The sequence below is a fragment of the Pezoporus wallicus genome, unplaced genomic scaffold (assembly GCF_028554395.1).
Source record: "Pezoporus wallicus isolate ANWC-B61680 ecotype Strahan unplaced genomic scaffold, APGP_CSIRO_Pwel_v1 contig_8797, whole genome shotgun sequence".
Classification (NCBI taxonomy): domain Eukaryota; kingdom Metazoa; phylum Chordata; class Aves; order Psittaciformes; family Psittacidae; genus Pezoporus; species Pezoporus wallicus.
The window spans coordinates 784,215-802,503 of NW_026641918.1; the positions used below are offsets into that span (position 1 = coordinate 784,215).

General features: G+C 48.4%; 1 protein-coding gene across 2 annotated transcripts in view; it reads right to left on the reverse strand.

Moving 5' to 3' along the window:
• ETS1 (ETS proto-oncogene 1, transcription factor) overlaps nt 1-18,289 on the reverse strand; it is a 67,338-nt gene that overhangs the window by 43,521 nt on the left and 5,528 nt on the right. The window contains exons 2-3 of one of the 2 annotated variants that reach the window (XM_057425975.1): nt 17,613-17,695; nt 15,969-16,110 (exon numbers count right to left, since the gene is read on the reverse strand). In XM_057425975.1, the coding sequence (XP_057281958.1) occupies nt 15,969-16,110; nt 17,613-17,684 (214 nt within the window). In that variant the 5' untranslated portion in view covers nt 17,685-17,695. Of the gene's footprint in view, nt 1-15,968; nt 16,114-17,612; nt 17,696-18,289 lie in introns of both variants that reach the window. The other variant, XM_057425973.1, reaches the window with a different exon arrangement.

Here is an 18,289-nt window from a genome sequence, read left to right on the forward strand (position 1 = left end):
GCAGCCTTTGCCGTGATTTCCGAACACGCAGCGAGGGCAGGAACGCTCTTCCATGACCTCTTTCCAAGCCGAGGCCGGCTCTTTCCCTTTGGAACAGCCGAATCCACTCCTGCCATGGCCCTTTTACCAGCAGGCAGCTGTTGGCTCTCCTCCAGATGTTAGAGCTGGGACAGCTTCTCCTCTCCCTCGGATTGTCCCATTGTCCTTGCAGCAGGCTCAGGATTAGGTGTTATCGGTAGTGTGGAGAAGGAGCTTTTCTGAGCACGGCTGCTCCCAAAACGTGGCTACCTCTGGGGTGAAATGCAAGGGCTCCGTAACAACGCGGAGCAACACCGCCCAGCTGTTGTGGACAGGAAATGAAGAACACCATATCCAATTAAACCTGCAGGGGGATATTTATGGCAGAACGTAATTAGCCAAATTGGAGCCTGCCCCAAAACTGCCATGGGATTTTTAATGACTGCAAGCGGCCAGGGCTGCAGTTTGATGTTTTGTCAAGTAAACAATACCCAGAGGGCATGAGGCTGAAATCAGGAGCAAAAGGGGGAGAGGAGGGGAAAAAGCGTCGTGCAAATCCAGGGAGAAACGGAGACATGAAAGCATTTATCGTAAGGGGGACGTTGTTGGCAAAAGCAGCAGCCACCACTCTAAGAAAGGAAAGAGCAGGGAGGTGGCTCTGGGTGTGGAGGTGGCCCTCTGCAATGAGAGGAAAGAGCAAGCAGCTGCCACGACCATTCCCAAGGGAGATACCTTTCCTGGAATTTAAAATGATACGAGAAATTCTTTCAAGCACCATAATAGCTGGGAAGAGTTTGGGTGAGTTGTTTTACGCTGGTAAAAGGAGGCTGGATTAGTAGTCCTGGTGACCACAGCCTCCCTTTTTTGGCTAAGCACAGGGCATGGAAGCAGAGCTGGATAGTCAGCACGTACTGTGTGCTGTCCATATTGAAGGCAGGCTGCTCTCACATCTGCCTTTGTGACCATCACGGAAGCGTTGGCTCCTCCATGACCCACATGCCTGTGGCCTCTGGGGTCCCCTCGCTGCTGTGGGGCTGGAGTCATCCTCTGCTGCCTGCATTAAAAGCAAGTTTCTGTTCACCCTGTGAAGATCCAGACTTCAGGGCCCTGCTCAGCCCCGAGACATCATTTCTGTCACAATACCATCCTCTGATTGCCCTCCAGGCGCGAGCAGAGGAAGCCGCCTCCGAGCCTCCCCGACTCCTGCTCTCATTAACTTCCCAGTTAGTGATGGCTCACAAAAGCATCTTTGTGGCCAGCAAGGAGGGAGAACTCCAGCTCACACACATCCCCGCAACAGCTCCGGTCCACACACTGTAGGTACCTCAATCAACAGTCTCACAGAGCTGCTTGAGCATCTTCAAGTGGCTCCTGCGATTGGTTTCCCAGAGGCCCCATGCCGATTCATAACCTGATTAGCTAATCTGGGCTCCAGCAATGTAATTCTGCCTTGAGTTTCGTTGGCGGGGGGTGCTGTCACTCACTTGTTACCCCGCTGGAAGAACTTGCTGGCTGGAAAATCCTGGTAAGCTGTTCTGCAGTGCTGTTTGCTCTCGGTACGTTTTCCCTCTCCTCCTCAAGTAACAGCACTGAGTTCTTGGTAAACGTAACCTGAGGATTTTTGCTGTTTAACTCCTGATGTTCTCAGTTACTCCTGAGCACGGGCAGGTTATACACGTCAAACCTTACTGGAAGGACCTCTCATCTTTGGTCAGGTCTCTTGGGCAGCCTCCTTCATAGCAGAAACAGCCAGCTCAGACTTAAACAGTACCTCTGTTCTTGCAACTTCAGCTTTGGCATTCACCAGTCTCTCATGACAGGTTACTGATGGTTTCTGATGGTCTTTGAATGAAGGAGCCTCACAAGCACCTCCCAAGGAAGGTTTGTCCAGCCCCAACCACTAAAACACAAATTCACAAGCTGAGAAATAGCAGCCACCATTAAAACACACTTGCACACAGCCTGTGGAAGTGGTCAGCACGGGGAAATAAAACACTTGACAGCAGTGAGTGACCCTCAGTTTAGTGCTGTGGCCAGGACAGAGGGGTTCAAGTGATGGAAGTGTGACTCCTGGTCAGCGTTTCCACAGACCTTTGTGCCTGCACCCTGTCTTTTTAATGAAACACCACCTTCTCACTTCACAAGGGGCTGGGGTATCAGTTCAGCAGTGCCAAAGGAAAAGCTCAGGGGCTGGGGACCGTAATGGGGTCTCACAAAGAGAGATTTAAGAGGATAGTTCAGACAAGAGAGCTGGGATTCTCATTCCTTGTCATGCAGGACACTGGGAAGCACAGACACTGATCCACAAGCCCAGATCCTTCCAGCCCAACCACTGTCCCAACATGACCATGAGATCTCAGGTGTGCACAGCCAGTCTGTGGAGGTAATTCAGGGATGAACACGATTACCCCACGCACCCCATTGCCCACAGCACAGGATGAGACCCACACTAACAATTAAAGCCCTAAAGCTGCCCTCCCCATATATCTTCTGCTGGCGGAGACACCCCTTGAGCCCACCACATCCTTCCCGGGATGAAGGATTTGCCTTCGTACGCAGTTCAAAGAGCCAGGCACTGGAAACCTCCTCACTTGCAATTGTCAGCGCTTGGCAACCCAGCCCCGATAGTGAATAAACGACAGAGAAATATCCCTCTCTACACGTGTTTGGGTTTCTTGGGGTGGTTTTCTTGGACGGCGATCCTGGCTCTGCAACAATACCCGTCTTGTTCAGCCCCACGCTACAGAGCAGGCTTGAATAGATCTGTCTAAAATTATAAGCGGGCAGCCCCTGGGCTCTGAGAGATCACAGGCCACATGCTGGGGCTGAACAAAGGCTCTGCTATTTCCTTACAATTAGCCCAGCTAAAAGGACATCTATCTCCTTCCATTAGAGCCACCACGTGCCTCCCAGTCAGTCCATTGTAAAGCTAATTAAATAACACGCCTCTCTCCCCATGAGGGGCTCCTGATGAGGTCCTAAGTCCTTGCTGGTGTAGCAGGGGAAGAGACAGCTGGTCAGCAGGGGCCTTCGGCTCCACTGGTCACCCATCTACAGCCATCATCATCATCACCACTTAGTGCAGGGGTTTTGATTATGTTCAGAAAGCTGTTGAAGGGATGTCCTGAGATACAAAGGGATTCAGCACACAAACCTGTTTGCTCCTCTGTCGGCTTCCCCACTGCCTGCAGCAAAAGCTGCAAACCCAGCTGATTTAGTTATTATTTTTGCCTGTGCTTTGCTGAGAGTTGGAAGAAAAAAGCAGATGTAAAGATTTTGTCTAAATACATTCCTGGTTGATGCAAACCAGTTTGGAGTCAGTCCCCCCCCCAACTTCTCATTGAGTTAAAAGAGGCAAAAGAAAATAAGCAAGGAAAATGGTGCGTCATTCCACCTGAGCTAGAACTAGCTTTGTGCTTTTAAAGTGGGAAGGAATTGCAAAATGGGGCAAATAAAAAGGCAATTAAAAGTAATCCATTAACAAACCCTCTTTTCATCCAGTTAGTTCACCTTCTTGAGGAGGTTTCTGTAGGTCTCAGATGTGGATGAGCTGACATGGATCAGCCTTTTTTGCTGGGAAGCCTGATTCGTGTTTTAGCATCATGAGTGAGATGGAGCCAAATGTACCTCTGATGCCTGGAGTGTCCTTCCAATGTGAAAATTCATTCTAGCAAGTCGAGATGGCACACTAAACATCACAGGGGCCTCCTGCAATGTCCTGAGCCATGCTTCAGAGGCCACCACAACCATCATCTGTCCCTGGAGGAGAAAGATGTGGCTCTCCTGCAATGCCCAACCTGCAACCTCAAGCCAAACGCTAGGAGAGCAGCTTTTCCCTCTGTCAGTCCAACCGGGATCTTCAGGGTGAGCTCTGTTTGCAACACCATCAGTGCACAGCCTCACACAACTGCTAAATCACTCCAGATGTTCAACACCTTTTCTCACAAGTTCCCAAGACCCGGAAGAAATAGTTTCCTTCTGCCAAGTCTACACTTAGCAAGAGTTGCAAAAATCCCCTTTACCCCCTTTTAAATCATTATTTTCCACCTCTGGCTATTTAAATCATTATTTTCACACTGAAAGAGCAGGACTGGAATAGTGGGAAGGTGGGTCAACAGACTAATGGGCTGATTTCCTGTGGATCTTTGGCTCCAGGATTGGAAAGCTGGACCTGCCACTACAGACAGAGTTCCATCCACCCAAGGAAAAGAGAAAGATCCCATTCCTCAGCATTTCCCACTGGGAAGACAGTAGGAGGAAGGTCACAGAGGAGGAGGCAGAGCTTGGTTTCATTCTAATGGGAGCAGTTTTCCAAATTTCCCTGTTTTCCAAGCCCACAGCTACCCTGGGTAGCAGCTGCTGCTGGAGCCTGGGTGGGAAAATGCTGGGAAGCTTTAGAAATGCATCAGGGCTTGCCAGGAAATACAACACAGTGTGTGTGTGTGTGTGTGTGTGTGTGTAGTGTGTGTGTGTGTGCACGTCCATAGAGTTTCATTGTAGAAGCTCAAGGATCAACTCATTGCCCATCATTGCTGAAACAATGGAAATGCAAACGTGTTACATCAAGTAATCAAATTCAACAGGGACACATCAACAGGGCTAGGTAAATCATCATTTAAAGATGCTACATGACTCACATGAAGGGCTAGAAGGGGCTAATACAAGAGTTCAGCCCAAAACACAGTTTGAATGTAACCTGGGAGCGTGCTGCTCAGCTCTCCATCTGCTTTCGAACCCCAGGCCTGAGTACTTCATTCATCGCAAACCTACCAAGGAAAGGGGTAGGAGCCAAGAAAAAGATGTCTTGTGTTAACCACCTCCCTCCTCCCCTCACCCAGCTAGTGCCCTTGATCCCAAAGCTATGGGAATGGCTCCGCAAGCCACTTGATTAATAAGAGCCCAGGGGGGGAAAATCGTTTATATAACCTTGTCTTCTCTAAACTTCCTAAGTGCTTTAGAAAGTGGCTGCCCTGGAAACCCAAACTGGAAACGAAAAATATTATCTCTTCCATTTATAAACATCTCCGGCACTAATGAAGTGAGGAGCGGGAGGGGAATGCCGGGATGCGCTTGGCAGGCGTGGGAGAGCCCAGATAAAACCATCTCGTTTTAGGTGGGTGTGGAGTGGAAAGCCCTGCCACCGCGGTCCGGTGCCACTGTAGCTGCTGAGTACAGCGCTGCAAGGGCCCCAGGGAGGGACTGGGGAAGATGGATGGTTATGGAAGTATCTGCTACGCTAAACACAGAGGCAAAGCAACAGCCTTACTAGGTGCAAATGTACCGGGGTGGTAAGACACAGCAACATACAATGAGGCAAGAGCAGATGGATGAAAGCTTAAACCAGTTCCTTTAGCTTGAAGCTGTAGCTTGAGTGAAGCATCACATCATGATATTGGAAAGCAGGGAGTGAGTATTGGTACTTACTGATGCTTTGTGGTATAAACTACACAGACCAGGCTCCTTCTACGTGTCAACAGAGCACGGCTGTTTACACCAGTACAGTCTAAATAAACATATGAGTGGTCCAGATTAAGCTCTTGGGTTCACCCACCCTCTGCCTTGCAGGTCCTCAAGACATTCATCTGAATCAGAGTCAAAAGCAAGATTCTGCTGAGTAGAATAACCTATTTCTCTGTTTCCTTTCCATGTTGCCATTTCCCACGGAGATTTGTTTTTGCATCAACACAGCCAGCACCAGAAAATGCTGAGTTTTGGCTGGAAATGTTTGGATTTCGTTTTGACAAAATATTGATGATTTCCGCAGAGCAATCTGTCACTTTTGGCAGCCACAAGAAGAAAAGTAAAAAAAGACGTATTTCATCGAGATAGGGGACTGAGCTGACACCCAGCCTGGAACTCGGCACAAGTGGAAGGCAAAGCAGGCTACTGGGTTGCCTCGTTATCCTGTCAGTCTGATTACTGCGAAGCAAAGGAAACGTGCTACTGCTTCCATGTAGTAGCTGTTTGCCTGGATAGAAACACAACCAAAGCTGCCAGACAAAGGAAGCATCTGGTCTCCTGGGGTTAAGCAAGATGCAAAGCAGGGGAGGAGAAGGTCTGATCATCTCTGGAAGATGTTTCACAGGAGGTACAGATACCCCAAGGTGGCAATGAGCTGGTCCAGGGCAGGACTGAGATGCCAGTTTTATTTCCATCACTACCTTCCATAATTAACTGTGCCTCCTGAGCCTGCAGAACTGGGTTGAAATCATCTGTGAGATGCCTGGAACTGACCAAATCAGAATGTTTCCATGAACAGGCTCCCATGGGGCATCTCCTCCTTTTTTCCTGTTCCACCTCAGTGCTGACATCAGTCTGGACAAAACAAGTGCCCTCTGCCCTCCCTTGAACTTAGGATGTGGAGAGTGAATCACTCAAACCAGGGGAGAAAGGCATTTCTGACTCCTGGAAGACAGTTGCTGATGAGTTAAGGAGAAGCACTTTGGGCCAGCTCTTCTTAGAAACTAAACGTCTGCTTTGGTGCAGCAGTTTCTTTTGCTCCATCCCATCTGTGCTATGGGGAGCACAAGTATCTGCAAGTGTTTTTGTCACCCCGCTCATGCAACGCATGCCATGTCAGCAACCTCGTTTCCCTTTCCAGGAAGGGAAGTCCTCTCATGAACTTTATTATATTGCTTTTCGGTGTGTGCACTCATGCGCTTCTCCTTGCCAAAATCAATGGCAGTGTTCCCACTGGGTGGGCTGAAGCTATGTTTTCTTGCAGTCTCACCACAGGTTTAAAGGGTAGATCCTGGTCTTGAATCCTAACTGCCCCTCACATCACAGGGAAGAAAGCACTATAAAAGAGGAACCCTGCCTCTAGCAGGGGCTCAGAGGTCTATGAAGGCAGGTACCAAAGGATGGACCTACACTGCTCACGCTGGCTGAGAATCTCCCTTCATAAGCTTGATGCTGAAAATAAGCCTACATGCAAATTCCCCCTATGCATCTCAACCTCACTCAAGTCACTTGGAGGCCAGTAAGCCGCTTTCTGCAAGTCTCCCATGGCTCTTCTGCAGAGAAACCATGTTCCTGACACACACACACAACCTCATTAGCTCAGCTTGCTGCCAGAGAGGCAGCCTCCCTCCCCGGGAACCAGCTGCAGAGAGAGAAACCCTGATCCATCCATTGTGAAAGAGCCAACAATTGACCCGCTGCAACTATTCCAGAGCCTATTGATACGCAGTCCCAGAGGGGAAGGTCCATCCGGTGGGCTGTGTAAACTTCAGCACGTGTTGAGCAGCCTGGAGGCAGCTTCAAGGGGATGGCCGCGCTTGTGGTGCGGATTCGCTTAAGGCCTCTGTTCCATTTGTTGTGCAACATCAAGCCCTCGTACAGCGCCGTTCTCCAGGGAGTCCCAGCCACTCGCCTGACCTCAATGAATTAAGCATCGCAGTAAAATGTGCAATGAATTAATCATCTGCATCACCAATGTGAGAAACTGCTACGCGGTGGCTCACAGGCAGCCTTCTGAATGATTTAAGCATCTCACTCCGATGGACTTGCGCTTAAGGGGATGCAGCCAAGGTCTTCCAAATTCCAGCTATAAGATCTCAGCCAGATCTCCTAAATCTGCTGTTCGTCTCCCTGAGAATCCTTCCTCCATAAGAAAAGACTATGGATGATGGGGAAGAGCCACCAGGACTGAGAGCTCAGGTGAATGAAACACCCCACTGTGTAGGAAGAGTGTGCTGGGTTGTACAGACCAGGAATGCAGTCCTTTCAGTCAAACAGTTGATGGCTGCGAGGCAGGAATGAAATGGAGAGATGCTGAGAGAGCAGCAAGAGGGCATGGACTGCATATTTCCTCCCAGAAGCTCCAAACAAGGTGAGAAACTCCACATGCACAGAACAGGGTGTAGTAAGGAAGGTGCAGAAAGCATTTGGGAAAGCTCAGGCCTGGGTCTGCTTTGAAAAGAAGGAATCATTTCCATCCACAGTTAACAGCAAGGGCAGCTCCAGCTTATTTCTGTCCAATTTTAGAAAGAGAGCAGAGAGATGCAATCCCTTACAGGGCTTTCAAGGAATATTCATCCTGATCCTGCCCTTACTCTTGTATGGCTCTAAGTGTGTCGTTTCTCCTTCCTGCTCTCCATTTATCCAGCATGCATATAGGCTGCATGGGGTACAGGATGGTCCAATCCTCTTGGAGGTGTCTGTGTATTAGAAACAACAATTGAAAACACAAGACAGACCAACCTAATAGGACTTGCCCCCTCTCCAAATGTCTGACAGCGCTGTTTCTCAGACTCAAGTGATGCAAATAGCTCAGATAAGGCTCAGATAAAGTATCTGAGCTCTCAAGGGCTTATCTGAGCTGAACACCAACTCCAGAAATTCCAAAATTTGCCCTGTGGGACTGTCTCCATCGAGCCTGATTTCCATCTGAAGCCTCAACCTCCAGAGGCTGCAGAAACAGCTACTGTTCAAATGCATTCCTGAGATAGCAGGGTGGGATGCAGCAGGGCTGCAGCTCCCCTATCTGGGGCTATCTGGGGATTTGCCTCCTGGTGGGCATGTTGCAAGAGCTGGGCTGATGGCTCAAGGAACCGGTGACGGCACCTTTCACCGCCAGCGCTTGCACTGTAACAGATGAGGTAAAGCCTTCACTTTCTCCTGGCTACAAAGCATTCCCTTCTGGCTTTTGCTTTCAGCTATGTCCCCTCTCAGTAGCTGCTAGCAGAGGGAAGGCTTGTGGGACAGCGCTGGACTCCGGTGCCACACCATGAGCTGCATCACAGACGTGTCAGCGTGGACATCGCGCTGAGATTTGGGGTTTCCAAAGCAACAAGATGCCGGGTGCAAAACCCATCCGGGCTTCTCCGAAAATCTCAGCCTGGCAGGATGCAAAGGGAGTCAGCAATCGCAGCGAGGAGCTCTGATCAAACAGACCCAGGCTTGCAGCAGTGGGCAACCTCTAATATTCATTTACAGCAATAAACATCTGTGCTTTGAGATCCAGCCTTTCTGAAACACAGAGAGCTGCGGCGGTCCCAAAATGTGTGAGACCTGGTAGTGAGCATCTGTTTATAGTACACAACTCCGTCTGTGAAAGGAGCCGGGGGAAGTCCAAGGCCAGGCTTAGGGAAGGTAAACGGAGATCTCTTTGTAAAGCTGTCACAAAGGGCCCATTAGCTCACTTACACCTGGACTACAGTCATTCTTTGTCCTGCAGGAGTATCAGGGCTCTCCCATCTTACAGCCAGATCCCATGTGCTGGGTGCTCTATAAACACAGGAGGAAAAGAGAGCAGGAAAAATTCCTTCCCGGGAGATTTGCTACCAAATAAGGAGTGATCTTGTCATTTGTACGCCTAATGGAAATGGAGCAAGGAGAGCAAAAAGAGCCCTCTAAAACCAGCCCAAGCTCTGCAGAATCTACCTCCCGATACAAGCTGAGAAAGATTTCCTCCCTGTGGAGCTTTGAGACCGTCAGAGTTCTCAGGCAAGAATAACAATGAAATTCTATAGGATTGCTCATAAACCATAGGAAGAAAAAAAAGAGGAAGATTTCATTTCCTACTAAAATATTCCCAACGCCTCATTCCCAAAGGACCAACTTGCCCAAGGGCCACTGCGGAGCGCTGGCTCCCCTTCCACACCGGCGCTTCTCCCTGGCTACATCCCAGCGATGGGGGGGAACGTGTGGGCAAGCCACGGGCTCAGCTGTGTTGGCAGCACCAGGGTTAACCGCGGCGGCGCCCTGTAATGCAATGATTTCTGGTTTATTTCAGCAGGGGAAGTGTGTCCCGGCCTGATTAGCCCAATGGTTTCCTCTTTTCCCATAACCTCCAGACCCCCGTGGCCTAAGTGTTTACTTTCTGAAATAAAAAATCTGCTAGTGTTTTTCTTTTTTTCGGGGCATGTGTATTTTGGGAGGATTCGGGGGGAGGAAAGCGGCGAGGGGGAGTTGAATGGGATGGGAGGCTTGCATACACCTCCCTTCTCTCTCCCACCCCTCACCCCCAGCTCCTTTCCAGCTGCAACCTCTGAGCTGAGACTTCTGGCTTCAATGTGAGAGAGAGAGAGAGAGAGGGAAAGGGAGAGAGAAATGTATTAATGAGAGTTCAGTCTCTTGCTTCAGCAGCTATAAACACAGCGAACATCTGGAGGGAGAGAGAGGTGCTTCAGGCTGCCAGGAGCTGAAAGGAACAGGCTGTTTTCAGGGTCCCAGCCCCCTGAGTCCCCCTCTGCCTGCCTGCCTGCATATAGAATCATGGAATGGTTTGTGTTGGAAGGGACCTTAAGGCTCATCCAGCTCCAACCCCTGCCACAGGGACACCTTCCACTAGAGCAGCTTGCTCCAAGCCCCTGTGTCCAACCTGGCCTTGAACACTGCCAGGGATGGGGCAGCCACAGCTTCTCTGGGCACCCTGTGCCAGCGCCTCAGCACCCTCATAGGGAAGAGCTTCTGCCTGATGTCTGGTCTAAATCTCCTTGACCTGGCTTTCCCAGCATCACCCATTGAGCCTTGTCCTGGCCTCAGTTTTGCTGCCCTCCCTGCTCCATGCCTGTGTAGCAAAGCCCAGCTATGTGCTGCTGCAAGGTTGCTGCATACAACCCAGACCTCCTAGAAAGGGTTTTCTGCTGCTTGGTATCCCCAGAGGCAAGTGCTCAGTGCTTGTGGGTCTGTAGGCAAATGAGTTTGGGAAAGCTCAAAAAGAAAAGGCAGCTGTGTGTACCCTGTCTGAAGCAAGCATTTGGTGGTGCAGAATAGCCTCCTCCAATGGAAAAAGAAACAGGGACATCCACATCACACCATCACTACAGAGGGATGAACCCTACCCCAAGACCATCCCAAAACATGTCGTCTTCTGCAGTCATCCTCAAGGCATCACAGAAGCCCTGGGTAGCCTGTTTAGTCCCTTTCTTCCTTGACTCTACATCAAGTTACTCCTTCCCTATGGCACATGGAAGCTGCCAGTGTTGCTGTGGTCCTGGTGCTGCACCTCTTGCTGAGCTCCCACCCTGCTGTTATACTGGAGGACCTCAGCAAATCTGGAGGCATCACCCAGAAAACAAGCAGCAACCTTCCTGCTTTCACCCTGGCTCATCCAGGGGACCAACGCAATCTTTTCCCCCTGCGTGGCAGCAGATCCCCTGCTGACAGCAGTCTGCAGCTCAAGTGGGAAAAGAGCTCCATGCTCATTCTCTGGTGATGACCCAGCATGCAGGGAGCTCCCATGGGGTTTGTCCTTGAGAGGCGAGACAGGGATTTTTCCAGAGTGAGGCAGGAAACAAATGGAAAAGCGAAAGCCTGGATTTTTGTCATTCTATTGCTTCAGTGCAAATCAACCTCTCCAAAGATGACTTGCAGCAGATTACAGCAGTGGGTGCAGGGGGAGCATCATGAGGCATCACAGGGTGGCCTGCACGTGTTTTCCTCACCTGTGAAACAACTGGGATCCACAAAAATCATACTGAGTCCCACTGACCTGAAGAGCAAACCAGCATCCTTCACATGGTTCTTACAAAAGACACCATGGCTTTGCAACTCATTCACAAGGTGCCTTTTCTCTCCACCAACAGAATGAATTAAATGCTCTTAATGGAGAAAATTATGTGTCCTTCAGCAAGTACAGTAGGTGTGACATGCCTTTAACTGGAGCTAATGAAACAAAGGCTGCCACAAAGAATAAAGGTTAAAGAATATCCATTCTAACCAGGCTACAAACTGACAGACCTCACCTCAGTGGCCAGAAGATGACAACAGAGCCCAGTAGAAAGGGCTCCTTCACCCCCTGGGCTAGAGCAAACAAACAGGGAGAGCCGCAGATGTGGGAATGACCATCAGCAGGTTAGGCAGCAGCACTGAGATGAATTCGCATCCATCACCTCGCTTATCCCTCCCCACGGTGCCTCACCCCTTTTATGCTCCCCCTGTTCTGTTTCCCTTCATCTTCCTCCACGTCCTCCCTTTCCCGCTCCTCATTTATTAAGGAGGGAGAGGACAGGCCGGCCAGTCCAGGAGAAGTCCTGCTAGCTCTGGATCCACAGGCAGATGTGCGTGCCCTGTGGAAAGACCATTCATCTCAGCGGAGAGCCTGCGGAGGAGGCAGCAGCAGCAGCACAGGGGAGGGGGGGAAGTGTTGGAGGAGGCTGAGAAAAGGAAGGAGGCCGCAGTTAAAAATAGGATAAAAGGACATGAAAAAATGCAGATTTTTTTTCTTTTTTTAAGGAAAAAAAAAAAAAAAGCTTCTCTTGGAAAATGTGCTGCAGCTGGAGAAGCCATCGGGCCGAGCCTGGTCAGCTTTCACCTTCCCCCTCCTCTCTTCTCCTCCCCAAGCCCCCTTCCTCTGAGCATGGGCCTGGAAGATGGCCCAGAAAGTGCTCACAGAAAGAGCTTTCCTCCGGGGATCTCCACCAGGTCTCGTGCCTGCGAAGGAGAGGGAAAAGCAGGGAGAGTTCACCATGGATGCATGTGGTCCCGGTGGGACTCCTGCTTGCAGTCCAGGCTGAGCTGAGAGCTGGGATTGAAGGAAGATCACAGCCAGAGTCAGCAGGGTGAGACATCCCTATCTTGTCTGCATGGGCACAGAGCAGTGCAGCACTGATCCAGCTACAAAGGCTTTGCCTTCCTGCCAAACCCATCACACCACCACTATGGCTGCAGGGACCTGATGTCCATGAAGCACCAGTGGGTCAGATGCAGGGACATACCACCCTCAAAGCTAACAAACCCCAAATATTGTGGGTTTAGAGGTGGCATTAAGCTAGTATGTCCAGACAGCATCAGCAATGGATTGGGTGAGACTGGGCTCCCGTAGCACTGGCTCGAGTGTTGCTGGGTGTTGCGGATGAGCCTAAGGTGACCCCTTTTATTTCTAACAGTGCCTTGGTGCAGGCAGCCTAACCCAAATCAGCTGGACTGCTTTCACAGAGGCATCAGACCTGCAGCTCTGATTTCTCCTCTAGAAAAGGCTTTAGTTGAATTTTAATTTCTTGCCTTGCAAATCCCAAAGCCGATCCCATTTGCCTCAGTGAAAGCAGGATAACTCCCCCAAATGCTCCTCTAGTGTCCAAAAGGCTGCGAAGCACCTACCGTCCAAGCCTGCTAATACAGTACAACAGAAAAACTTCTTCAGCCACAGTCACTTCATCCCCTGCTTGCCATTAACAACAGTTTTATCTCTCCTATCACTAAAGAAAACAGACCTGCCCAGAGTGAAAGGGGATGTCAAAGTGGCCTTGGCTCAAAAAAACAGCGCAGCCAGGACTATGTCCATGCTGAGCTTACAATATCACTATCAAATCTCTTTCTCCGCTCCAGTTTATGCCTAACCTTTTATCAGCCAAAAAAACTGTACCAGAGGGTAACATTAGGATACTATTACCTTATGAATTAAACATATGGCACTAAGTGTGGCTTTCAGCATCCTTTTGCTTTGGGTAGACACAGGGCACCCTTAATGTTGGTCTACTAGATGGTTCAGGTGAGGTGCAATGTCCTTAATACTCCTATTCCCTCTGGAGTGGAAAAGCAGAGATACTTTTCATAAACAGGCAGCAGCTCCCTTCTTGCCAGTTTTATTTCTGCCACCTCTGGGATGTGCCCTTTGCTTGCTGTGGACCCAGTTTAGGTTGATTCTCAGGGCATTAATAGCCCCAACATGTACAGCACAGATCATGGAAGCAAGCTGAGAAATAAAACTGATTCTATACCTTTTCCAAATTAAATAATAACCCTCCAAAACTGGCCACCCCTTCTTATCTTCATCAACGAGCTAAATCCACATCAGGCTTTCCTTTAACCATATCACTGAATAATCTTATCGGACCTCAAGCAAAGTGTAAACAAACTCACCCAAACTTCAAAGGCAAAATATCTCCTCTAAACACAAGCAGCTCTAACACCTTTAGAAATGCTGTGGGTTTCTATTGCAAGAGGATATATTCACACTTGCATTTTCCTTGTTGACTTGGTTCTTTCACCAACATCAAGACCATGAAAACCAAAATAGCCTCTAGTAGACCAGAACTGAGGACAAATGGTTTTAATGCGCACCCGAAACACAAAGGAGAAATGAAAGACTGTTCCTAGTGGTATATACAAATGAGAGTTTCCTCTCATTTAAAATTAGAAACTGAAGAAACAACAGTATAAAAAAGAGATCAGAGAAAGAGAACCTCATGTTGCAACAGCAAGAAGAATCAGAGGCCTGTCCTACCTGCCCCAATGGACCAAAGGTTTGATTGAAACCTGTTGAAGACAATGTCAGCTTTTTTTTACTGGCTTCACTGCGTTTTGAACCAGGCTCCAGCCTCTGCAACAAGCAATTTCACAGAGCCAGCATGGGGTAATGAAGATCTGGGTTGCAGATATGTTGGTCCCTGGAGAGAGCACTTTCACAGAAAAGGGGAGAGGGCAGTGGGAGAAAAAAACACAAGGAAAAAACTTTCCAGGCACAGATTTGCAAAACGTTTGAGTAAATCCAAATGCTGCAAGGGCAGATTTCATCAGAGCAGAATTGACATCACGCTGAGAGAGGTCACCCACAGGAGTTGAGCAAATAGCTGAAATGAGAACAGCTGAGAATAGGCAGCAGAGTTCTGCTCCAGCCACAAGCGCAGCGCTCTGCGTCCATCTCCTGCTCACACACAAGTGTTCACCAAAGGAGGAAAAAAAAACCCCAAATGCCTGAATATTTGCCAAGGAGAGATTTCAAACCGTACGTTTGACCGCAACAGTCACTGGTTCTGCTGAACTCTTTAGCTGCAAAAGGTCTCTAAACATCAGGGCTTCTCCCCTCCCAAGGGCCCAATGTGCATAACTAACGAGCCAGGAACAAGTCACAGAAGACCAGCACATGCCATGCAAAAGCTTACATGGGATTTAAGTGCTTCATGATAGGCTTATGTGGGACTTAAGTGAAACATAAACTTCATATTGGCCCTTTGCAGAGGTCACAGTCGTGCAACTTGAGCTCTTTCACTCAGTTCTCTGCCGTGGCATACCTGAGCCCTCTCCTCGCCGCAGTACAGCAGGGCTCTTTGCCGATGCCTCATCACCCATCCCACAGGCAGAAGGACCAGCTGCCTGCCCAACATCTGCTCTGCAAGTTGGTTGTACAAGAAGCAGCCCAAACTGCAAACTCAGCTTGAAGAATCACCGGTTGAACAACGCACGGGGCAAGAATTAGTCACCAGTGATTTTGTAACGACTTTCAAACCATGAACACATTAGAGAAAACAAGCCTCTACTCCGAGTCAGGGAACTGCACATTGCAACCATACAGCACGGCGTGACCACACATCTTCAGCTGTCGTTACCTGAAGATCATGCCACCACCCTCCCGTGGAGGAAGGCAATGAGCTATTAAGAGCGAGGCATCCAAAATCACTACCACAGCAGAAATAAAACCAGGGAGTTCTCAGCTCCTTGCAACTCTCCATGAAGGCCACTTTCCAAAGCCACAGCAGTCCTACTAATGCCATGAGAAACGCTGAAGGTGCAATCAGCATGTTAGCATGTCCACCTTGCCTCCCATGGTATCTTCCCATGTCTGTAAAGACCCCAGGGAGCAGCAACCAGGGCTGCAGTCAATAAAATCAAATTTGGTGCACACAGGACGTCAAAATCGCTACCCAAAAGAGGAGGGGGGTTCTTCCAGCTGAACACCCACACTATGGCAGGGACTAGGGATCCTTCAGCATTTCTCAGACAAGAGTACAATAGTTAAACAAACCGACTTTAAAGTTCTTATCTGTTTCCTGGCCTCATGTCCACTGAGGGAGACCCTTGGCAGCCAGCTACACATGGTGATGCTATGGTAGCTGCCCTATGGCAATAAATGAAGTCAGGACTGGGGCAGAAAGGAAGGAGGGAACAGGCTGGACAACAAACAAGAGCATGGGGGGCCTTTGAGGCTTGTGTTTTCACCTAAACACACTGGCTAAGCCCCCCAGTGTGGAAAGGTGCCCCACATCCATCCCGGTATGGTGTCCTACCTGTGCTGTAGTGCTCCAGGCCGGTGGGCACCTCTTGTGTGGCAGGTTCATCCCAGAGTGGGCAGCACATCCTGGGCTGGCAGCAGGTGGACTGAAAGCCACAGGTCACCCAGGGATCATCACAGGGGCCGGAGGCACCTTGCTTCTGGGAGCAGGAGGAGGAAAGGCATCAATCAGTGCACCTCATCCCCCTCACAAATCAGGCACAAAGCCCTCAGCCAGCAGTGTTTGCTCAGAAGGAATAGTATCATCCAAACATGCTTGGCTGAGCGGTGTCTTGACAGGGCTAAAAAGCCCCTTTTATAAACAAGTGTGAGGAAACAAAGATAAAGGGGATGGCAGCATATTTATATAAACCTATTTATTATTACATCTTATATTGTATTATTATATGCTTACTCATAATCCATCATATCTCTATAATGTATTGATTACATGTGTGATATAGGTGTGTATATACCCACATACGTAATACTAGGTTATAACTGTCATTATACATTACACGTTTCTTTTTATTGCATAGAGTTAAATATATACCTTATAAACAAAACCGATGGATTATATGTACTAGCATATATGGGTATATGAGAACAATCCCAGGATATAATCTTATTTTATACATGTGTATTTTATACATATGAAATATGTGTGTGTATATATACAGTATATGTTTGTATATACCTGATATACATATTTACCACGTACACATAAATGTATATATGTATAATATATACGGTACATATAAGAGTATGTCTTTGTATGAGAGGATAACAATATATACATATACTGTACTATAACATATACTATAAAACTCATGTTGTTTTCATTTATTATTAGTATTATTTCCCTGCATGGAAGTAGATTTCCTTCACCTCCAATCAATACTTAAAAGCCAAATGCATGCTTGGAACCATTTAAAGGGAAGATTCTGAGCTGTGTTTGAAATATTCCATGTGTCAGCATGCTCTTTTCTTCTTCAGTTGGAAGAAAATCTTGCTTTCTAGCAAGTCTTTGAGCAGCCTGGTGTCTCAGCTCAGAGTCACAGCTTTCATCTGACCTTGTCTAGTACCTTTAGCACTGCTCAGCATGTCTTTGGACAAATGTCTATTAATGTGATTTCTCTAAACAAGGGCCTAATTTAAATACGGGTTGAAGCACTGTCAGACCTGTCCCATAGATGATGGCAGTCAGCACAGGCATGCCCTGGATCTAACATATATTATACATAACCACTGCTCCACAGACAGAAAGGAGTTCAGGAGAGCTCCAGAAAACCAGCTGAAACCTTTCCAAAGCCTGATTTGCTTTGTGCTGATCCCACTCCATTCATCCACAGCAGGTGAAGGTCAGCGCGGGGAGCGGAGGCACTGGGACAATGGTTACCCCTAACAATCCTGCTCAAAACACAAGCGCAGGAAATCCGATGCGGCGATCCTGTTTCCACTGGAGGTTTGCAAGCTCGAGAGGTTCAGATAAGCTCTGGGTAAACACTCAGTGTTTGGGCTCTGCTCTGAGCAACGTAAAACCTTAGAGTATTTAGCGGTCGACACCAAGCTGTGTCAGCGAATGGGCCGGCAAAGTCACAGCAACCAAAGAGAAAACCCACTACTGGGGGTAGAAAAATAACCCCAATTCCTTTCTTACCATCACTCCAGGGCGAGGTAAAGGATAAGGGGCTGGGTTGCCGATGGTTGTGTCCATATAGTAACTCATCATCTTGGAAGTGCCTGCAGAAATGGAGATAGACATTAGATGCCCTGCTGCAGAAGGCATACAGATTGATAGCATCAGCTAAATCTGTGCTTTCTAACACATATAAAGCTAGGACCAGGCTGTCATCTTAATGTGTTTAAGCTGGAAAAGTTAAGAGGAAAAAAATAGCTGTATTAATAGCAGATATTGTGATTAGATGTGTTGTATCAACAGTGCAAACACACAGATCCATTAGTGTAAACTGATGAGAGCCTGACAATGGTGAATGAATTATCACCTGGAAGCTGATGGTGCTGCTCTGAGGGAAGATGAGATCATATTTCCTTGGCTGTGGAATCAGTGGGGAACTGTTGCCAGTCTTTTTTCTTTTGAGATAATATATAAAAAAAAAAGGCAAGCCGGTTTGTTGAGATCAACACCTTTCCTGTAAAAGTTTACTCAAAACCAGTCCTTTTCACAAAGGACTTCACTGTCTACAAGAGACTCTGCTTTCCTGCATTAGCTTACGTTCCTCTTGCTAAAGCTCGCCCTTGCATTGCTGAGGTGTATTCCTGAGCGCACTAAGTAGCCATCTCAGCCCACAGCTGCTCCTTCTACCAGTGCGCTTC